The sequence below is a fragment of the Phoca vitulina genome, unplaced genomic scaffold, assembly GCF_004348235.1.
Source record: "Phoca vitulina isolate PV1807 unplaced genomic scaffold, GSC_HSeal_1.0 scaffold2, whole genome shotgun sequence".
In the NCBI taxonomy this organism is placed as follows: domain Eukaryota; kingdom Metazoa; phylum Chordata; class Mammalia; order Carnivora; family Phocidae; genus Phoca; species Phoca vitulina.
Window position 1 is genome coordinate 1,525,772 of NW_022589705.1, and position 9,026 is coordinate 1,534,797.

General features: G+C 42.1%; 1 protein-coding gene and 1 pseudogene across 8 annotated transcripts in view; one reads left to right on the top strand and one right to left on the bottom strand.

The window, feature by feature from the left end:
* PDE4DIP (phosphodiesterase 4D interacting protein) overlaps positions 1-8,182 on the bottom strand; it is a 205,597-nt gene extending 197,415 nt beyond the window's left edge. For 2 of the 8 annotated variants that reach the window (XM_032420405.1, XM_032420394.1), the window contains exon 1: positions 7,608-8,174. In XM_032420405.1, the coding sequence (XP_032276296.1) occupies positions 7,608-7,840 (233 nt within the window). In that variant the 5' untranslated portion in view covers positions 7,841-8,174. Of the gene's footprint in view, positions 1-7,607 lie in introns of all 8 variants that reach the window. The other 6 variants (XM_032420361.1, XM_032420331.1, XM_032420209.1 and 3 more) reach the window with 5 other exon arrangements.
* Positions 448-2,881, top strand: LOC116639202 (annotated as a pseudogene).
* Positions 8,183-9,026: the final 844 nt, after the last annotated feature.

Consider the following 9,026-nt stretch of genomic DNA (forward strand, 5'->3'; position numbering starts at 1 on the left):
ACAAATAAATAAATAAATCTTTTTTTAAAAAAATGAACAAATTTCTTGGACTACACGAATTAACAAAACTTTCCCCAGAAAAAAGATAAACCAAATAGTCCTATATTTATTAAGGAAATTGAATTTGGGGTTGCCTGGGTGGCTCAGCTGGTTAAGCATCTGCCTTCAGCTCAGGTCATGATCCCACGGTCCTGGGATCGAGCCCCACATCGGGCTCCTTGCTCAGCAGGGAGCCTGCTTCTCCCTCTGCCTGCCACTCCCCCTGCTTGTGCTCTCTCTCTCTGACAAATAAATAAGCAAATAAATAAAAAGGAAATTGAATTTGTAGTTAAAAACCTTCGCACACAGAAAAAACTAGGCTTAAAATTCTTTACTAGTGAATTTAATCAAACATTTAAGGAAGAAATAATGCAATTTCCACCTAAACTCTCTCCCAATATTGAAGGGATGGGAATATTTCCCAACTCATTTTTGGAGGCCAACATTATCCTTATACAAAATTCAGACAAAGGTATTATAAATGAAGAATACAAACCAATATCCCTCATGAACACAGATGCAAAAATTCTTAAAATTGTGGCAGATCTAATCCAACAATATATAGAAAGTATAACATATCATTACTAAGTGAGATTTCTCCCAGGCGCCCAATGTTGATTTTAACATTCTTAAATCAATCAGTGTAATTCACTAAATTAACAATATAAAAAAAGAAAAATGATACAGTAATCTCAATAGATGTATAATTAGACATCCATTCCTAATGAAAACTCTCAGAAAACTAAGAATAGAAGGGAACTTCCTCAGCCTGATAAAAGGTACCTATGAAAAACCTTCAGGTAACATCATACATAATGATAAAAGACTGAATGCCTTCCTCCTAAGATCAGGAACAAGGCAAAGATGTTTGCTCTCACTATTTCAATTTAACTTTGTACTGGAGGCTCTAGCTAGTGTGATAAAGCAAAAATAAATAAACAAACAAACAAATAAATAAATAAATAAATGACAGATAGACATTGAGATTGGAAAGAGGAGTAAGATTTCATCTCTCTTTTTTGGGGGATGACATCATCATGTAGAAAATTCTATGGAATCTATAAAAAAATCTATTAGAACTAAACAGTGAATTTAGCAAAGCTGAAGGATACAAAATCAATATACAAAGATCAATATAAAGTAGCAATGAACAATCAGAAATGGAAATTTTTAAGATGTTATCATTTATAATAGAATTAAAGATATGAAGAATTTAGGCATAAGTGTCTCTAAGATACATAGTGTACACTAAAAACGTAAAACACTGGTGAGAGAAATTAAAGACATTATTGTTATTATTATTTTGGATTGGATAATTCTTCATTGCAGGGACTGTTCTGTGCATTGTAGAATGTTTACCAGCATTCCTTACCTCCATCTGCTAGATGCCCATATCACCCTTGCCCTGAGTTATGATAAACAAAAATGTGTCCAGATACTGTGAGACACAGTTGAGAACCACTAACCTAATAAATGGAGATATGCACTATGTTTATGGATCAGGAGACTCAAATTGTTAAAATATCAATTCTCTCCAAATTAATCTATAGGCTCAATACGATCCCACTCAAATCACCAGCAGGATTTTTGTCTGTATTGACGAGTGGATTCTAAAATGTATATGAGAATACAAAGGACCTAGAATAGCCAAAATGATTTTAAATAAGAAGGACAAAATTGGAGGACTTACACTACATGATCTTAAAACTTAAAAAGAACTGCTGTGATCAAGACAGTATGGAGTGGGATGAGGCATCAGTGGGAGTGGTCGGGTGGCAGGAGGAGCCATACAGGATGGGGAGCTGCCAATTAAGCTGATCTACATAACAACCTCCCCGAAGCACTGAGACTTGGTGGGAGAGCCCACCAGGGAAAAGCCAGTGGGGAGCCTGGCCAGGATTGGTGAAGCTCTGGGCAAGAAGCTGGAGGAAAGGGGCTTTGACAAGGACTATGTGGTCCTTGGTCAGTTTCTGATGCTAAAGAAAGATGAAGATCTCTTCCGGGAATGGCTGAAGGACACATGTGGTGCCAACGCCAAGCAACCCTGGGACTGCTTCGGAGGCCTTTGAGAGTGCTGCAAGGCCTTCTTGTGAGGCTCTCTGGATGGGCCCCCAAACCCAGCCCCAGCACTGAGTCTCCAGAGTTTACAGCGCATGGGGACTCCTCCCCTGTCCTCTACAAAGGAAGAGATTGCCGTTGTCATATCACCTATGATGTACTCCAAGGTCTTTGGGAGTTCTCTCCCCTCACCATTTCAATTTTGCTTTGCTTTTTTTTTTTTGAATTCTCACTCTCATGCATTTCCCTTCTCCTACCCCTGCCAGTTTCAAGTCAACAATTATCAGCTTTTCCAAGTGGATTCCTGGCCCTTCCCTCACCCCCACTTCCATCTCTGGTCTGTCTTACGCTATTTGTCTCCTTTTTTGGCAGAACAGGCAGTATCCTTGTAAAGTGTTTTTAAATCAATAAAGTCAGTGGCTTTCAAAAAAAAAGACAGTATGGTATTGGTCTTAAAATAGACAGATCAATGGAACAGAATAGAAAATTCTGACATAGACCCACATATATTTGATCAGTAGATTTCAATGAAAGTGCCAAGGCAATTAAATGGAGAAAGAACAGAATTCTCAACAAATAGTGCTTGAACAAGTGGATATCCATATGCATAAAATGAACCTTGTACCACATACAAAAGTTAACTCAAAATGAATCATAGACCAAACATAAAATGTAAAACTATAACATTTCTAGAAGAACACATAGGAGTGTGTGTGTACCAAACACATTGGTAGTTTGTACTTACTTTGGCAAAATTTAAATTTAAATTTTTCTGGTCTTCAAAAGACACTTATTAAAATGGAAAGACAAGATATAGATTGAGAGAACATGTTTGCAAAGTACCACTATAATAAAGACTTATATTTCAAATACATAAGGAACTCCCAAATTTAACCATAAAAAAGCAAACAACTCAATAAAAAATGGGCAAAAGATTTCAACAGACACTTCACCAAAAATATACAGATGGTAATTAAGCACATAAAAAGATGTTCAACATCAGTAGTCACGAGGGCAACACAAATCAAAATCATAAGATACCATTTTGCACACACTAGAATGGCTCTAATAAAAAAGACAATAGTAAGTGTTGACAAGAATGTGGAGAAATGGGGGTGCCCGGGTGGCTCAGTCAGTTAAGTGTCTGCCTTCGCCTCAGGTCATGATCCCAGGGTCCTGGGATCGAGCCTCATGTCAGGCTCCCTGCTCAGCCGGGAGTCTGTTTCTCCCTCTCCCTCTGCCTCAGCCCCCTGCTTGTGCTCTCTCTCTCTCTCAAATAAATAAATAAATAAATAATCTTAAAAAAAAAGAAGAAAAGAAATTTACCTAAGAGAAATGAAGGCCTATGTCCACACGAAGACTTGTACATGAATGTTCATAGCGGTGTTATTTGTCATAGTCCAAAACTGAAACAAGATAGCTGGTGAATTAATAAACAAACTGTGGCATATCCATACAAGGGAATACTACTCAGCAACAAAAGAAAATGAAATATTGATACCCACGACATCATGGATAAATCTCAAAATAATTATACTGAGTGAAAGAAGCCAGACAAAAACAAAGAGTACCTACCATATCATTCCATTTATATAAATTTCTAGAAAATGCAAACTAACATATAGTGACAGAAAGCAGATCAGTGGTTGATTGCCTGTGTGTTAGTGGGGGCAAGAAGAGCCAGGAGGGAAGATCATAAAAGGGAAGAAGGAAACTTTTTGGGATGATGAGCATGTGATAATTTCACAGATACAGACATATGTCAAAACTTTTCAAATTGTACACTATAAATTTGCCCAGTTTGTTTTATGTCAACTATATCTCAATAAAGCAGTAACAAAATAATAATTACAAAAAGAGAGATGGCTAAAGAGACATACGGGTTGAAGTCTGATGTTAGAAATGTAACCTTCTCTGACATCATTCCCCCCCACAGTTTTCTGCAGGTTCCAGGCTATCCACCTAGAACATGCAGTCAGCTAGGGTTCAAAAATGTACCCTGAGGCAGATTGCCACCAGCTGGCAACTCACTTAATTCCTCCTTTTAAACAATTGCATACTTGAAAGAGGCTCACTTTTGAATTAAATCCTCATTGAAAAGTTCTATCACAGCATGGGTCTCATTTCAAGAAAGCATTTTCCCAGGGCCATACATTTGTTTTATCGCTCTGCTAAAATTTGCCTCCCATCCAACCCTGGCTTCATTATTTTGTTAGGCCAGACAGAATTCACCTCTTATGTATGTGCAAAGCCCTCTCTGGTCCTCTGCTTCTTAGCATCACATTCAGTAGCCATTAATCACCTGGCTCATATTGCCAGCATGTAGGGGCTATAACAAGCCCCACCCCACTTCCCTGCCCCTATCATGAATTTTACCTAAAGGAAAGTGAGCTTTGATGTCTGAAATGTAAACTTTACAGTGAAGACAAACTGGTTCAGAGAAAAGATGTGCCAACACTTGAAACGGACACAAGGATTCCCAGGCCAAACAGATAATTACCTAACTGAAAATATTAGCATGTCAGAAATAGAAAAAAAAAGAAGTACATAAGAAGAGAGGTTGATCATTAATGACACGCACCATTCAGGAAAAAAGAACCCACTTGTATCCCCTGTTAACTCTCTTTATTTTTTTTTTAAGATTTTTTTTTTAATTTATTCATTTGACAGAGACACAGAGAGAGAGAAAGCATGAGCTGGGGACAGGGGGAGAGGGAGATGGAGAAACAGGCTCCCCGCCGAGCCAGAAGCCCAATGTGGGGCTCGATCCCAGGACCCCAGGATCACGACCTGAGCCGAAGGCAGATGCTCAACCATCTGAACCACCCAGGCACCTCTGTTAACTCTGTTTAAAGCTTTAAATTTTTTAAAAATCTGGAATGCACTGATTATTTTCCCTTGTTCTAAATTCATTTTACAAAAAACCTTTTGCTTATAATTTGTTTTTCAAACACAGCGAGTATGCCAAGAGACCTCACTAAGCAACAGAAGAGGGTCTAGTTTCCTGAGATGTGAGAATCCTCATTTTAATTTTTGATAATAAATCCTCATTATAATAATTTGCCTTTCTGGGTTTATATAGTAGTCTTGTGAATTTAATACCAGCCTGAGAAACAGACTCAACAAGGTAAAGACCAGATTCTAATATATTTTCCAAGATAACATCACTTTGTATGACCTTTTGGGACACAGTCTGCTTTCCCTGAAGTCTGTTTTCCTTTCATTTATTTGTTTGTTTATTTATCCTTTCCACAGTTCATCTTTCTGCTACAGCACTTCATACTATAGTTAGATGAGCATAGTTTACAAACCATAGATTCTGACCTACTTGAGGGTAGTTTTGCATCTAGTTTTGTACCGGCCTCCACCATTGTTGCTCAATAAATAACAGAATTAAATTGAATCCCGATAATGTGCAAAGGTGTTTTCTTCCATTTTTTAGTTGATTTGATAGTTGGAAAATTGGACACCAAAAACACCCCTACCCAAGTACAAACCTCTAATACTCATAAACCTCTAATACTATATAGATAAGACGGGTATGGTTTTGAAAGTAAAGGAGTGTCCTCCTAGATCAGTTGGTAGAGCATGCACTCTTGATCTCAAGCACCACTTTAAGTGGGCGTGGAGCCTACTTAAAAATAGACAAACAAACAAACAAATGGATGCAGGGCGGAGCCGACACAGGGCTATATCTCAGGATCCTGAGATCTTGACCTGAACCAAAATCTTGAGTCCAATGCTTAACCGAGCCACCCAGGTGCCCCAGTTTTTTGTTGTTGTTGTTGTTGTTTTTTAAGATTTTATTTATTTATTTGAGAGAGAGAGAGCCTGAGCATGAACATGCGGGAGGGGAAGAGGGAGAGAGATAAGCAGACTCCCTGCTGAGCAGGGAACCTAACATGGGCCTCCAACCCAGGACCCTGGGATCAGGACCTGAGCAGAAGGCAGACACTTAACCAACTGAGCTACCCAGGCACCCCCCTTTTCTTAAAGTTTTTATTTTAATTCTGGTTAGTTAACAGACAATGTTATATTAGTTTTAGGTGTTGCCTCAACTCCTTAAAAGCAGTCATTTTTGGGCGCCTGGGTGGCTCAGTTGGTTAAGCGACTGCCTTTGGCTCAGGTCATGATCCTGGAGTCTCGGGATCGAGTCCCGCATCGGGCTCCCTGCTCAGCAGGGAGTCTGCTTCTCCCTCTGACCCTCCCCCACCTCATGTGCTCTCTCTCTCTCTCTCTCTCTCTCTCAAATAAATAAATAAAATCTTTAAAAAAAAAAAGCAGTCATTTTTTTTTATGGGTTTCTTAATAGAAATGTGATTCCTTTAAGCACTGTTAACTGAATGTCTTTGACTCTGTTTTCTCACAGTGGACAGTGTGATGAATAAATACAATTAAGTGTGAATAAACTAGTTTCCTAGTTTACAAATAAAGCACAGTCCTAAACACGGAGAACAGTTTTCATTAATATTTAGTTCTGTAATTAATCCTCAAAAGATTGTGATTTTTATACACGGGAAACTGAGGCCTAGAGAAATGAAGTTCCTTTTTTCATATCCCAGTTAGTTAATGGCAGCTTAGAGACTGAAGACACGATTGCCTCGTAGTATGAGTTATGAGTACTGGGTTCTCATAAAAGAGTAAGCTAAAAATGCTAAGCCAAGAAATGCTTATTTCAAAAAAGGCAGTAGCACAATCTGTCTCTTCTCCGAAAAATCATATGCATGGCAGATTTTTGTCCTGCTGATGCTACATGACGAAAATGTAGGCCTAATCTGTCCAGTCTTCCATCTCAACGCAAAGGAAGGGGCTGAGTTTAAATGGAGCTTGTCCTGCACGGCCTCATCCGGCCAACAGGCATGGCTCCAACTCTGTAGGGGAAGAGACCTAGCCTAGAAAGAAAGAACCATCACCAACCCCCACCCTGCTGTCTGTATCTTAGATAAATAAAAAGTATATGTATAAAAAAAAGGGGGGGGGGTGTTAGATAAAGCAGCGGGTACTCCTTCAATTGAACACCCGCGCGCATTTCCTGATCCTCTGTCTTCTTTTGCTATCCCTAATGCTTCCACCCAGGCACGGCCTTCTGCATCATGTGTTCATCTCTCCTTCGACTCGACCCAACAGCCATGGCCTCGACCTCATCTGCACCAACAAAGCGGGTGTCTACACACATCAAGCAAAGACCTCGGGAGCGAGACGCGTTTCCCAAGCCTCAGTCCGGTACGATCCAGCGCCACACCTTTATTTCTAGGCAACTCCCCCACTGGCTCTTCCCCTCTCTCCCCGGCCACCAGCCGCTTCAGCCCCCGCAGACCCTCTCCCCGGGGCCCCCCAACCCTCTCCAAGCTGAGGTCACTCGGCGCACACCCCTCCCAGGCGCCGGGATCTCCAGCCGCCCTAGGTCCCAGCCCCGGGCGCCGTGCCCCTGCCCAGCGCCCCGCGCGCCGCCAATCCCGGCGCAGACCGCGGGCTCCCGGGCTCCCGCAGAGCTCCTGCGGTGCTCTCACCTCATCCAGGGTGCGGCCGCCGCCGCTGCCTCTTCCTCCTCGGCCGCCGCTGCCCAGCTCCCGGCCGGCTCGGGCTGCCGTCGCTCCCGGCCGGGAGACTGCGGCGAGGGCTGTGGGGCTCGCGCCGCGTCCCCGGAGCAGTAAGGCGCGCGGTGCGCCCGGCGGGACGCGCGGCAGCAGCAGCTGCAGTCGCAGGGGCGGTGGCAGCAGGACCCGCTCTCGGTCCTCTTCATGGGTTTCCTGGGCCCGGCCGCTCCAGTCCGGGTTACCGTCCCTGCTTGGGTTTCCTACGGTCTTCCCGCACTGCCAGGGAGCATCCTCCGGGCATGGATGGTGGCGGAAACCTGGAAGGACCAGGCCTCCTCCGCGGCTGCCTCTGTCACCTGCTCCGCCCAGATTGCTTCTGTCCCTGGCGCACAAACACCCGCCGCTGCCTCTTCACCCTCTCATCAGCCCATTCTCTCTCCACCCGCTACCTCAACCTGGAAACCTTTTCATTCCCGGATGGCACTCTTTTTTGTCTTCCTATCCGCTCCATTGTCACCGTCCTCAATTTCCAACCTTAAAAGTTTCTCCTTTTCTCACTCCCTCTCCCCATATTTTCCTGGGTTGTGTCTTCCTCCTCCCTCCAACTCAGCCAGCCTCTTCTACATTATTACATTATTACATTATTCTTTGCTCAGAATCACTACTTCTCCGGGCCGTTGGCTAACCCCGTTTCTCCCTCTTTCTCTCTTAAAATCTTTTTTCCCCCTCTCAATTTTCCCTTTAGTTGTTGTTAAACAACAAAACAAAAACCCTTCTCCTAAATAACCTCAGTTTTCCTTCCCGTTGAGACTTTCTGATTTCCATTTTTCATGAAGAATTCATAGTAAAGTATATATAGCTTGGTATCCCTAAAGGGGATGAATTCATGGTTAAAAAACAGTTCATAGGTCAAATAAATCCTCCACTTAATGTTCATTCTGAAAAGCCTTTTTTTATATTCCAGTGTCCTTTAAGAACAGAAGCTAGTCAGGATCCAGCAAAGCAGAATGCTTCTTGCTACACTATATAAACAAGACTTGCAACAGGGGTTCATCTTTGGAGTAGGCACTATGGGCCCCAAAGTTTATAGACAAAAGTCAATATGGACTATTGATGGATTCAGTGTAAACAAAGAAACTTACCTTAACACCTTTTCCTCCCAAGTCTGCTGTTCAGGCCTCTGCTTTTTTTTTTTTTTTTAACCCAACACTATCATCCACCCAGTTGCCCAAGCCCCAAACTTGGGAGTGGTCAGAGACTTATCTCTCTCACTCATTCACCTCATCCAGTCTTTAATTCTACTTCTTTACTGTTTATCTTAAGTGCTCCCTCTTATCATGATTCCAAATGTCTCCAGAAAATGACACTATCAGGTATCTCATTCTCTCTTTC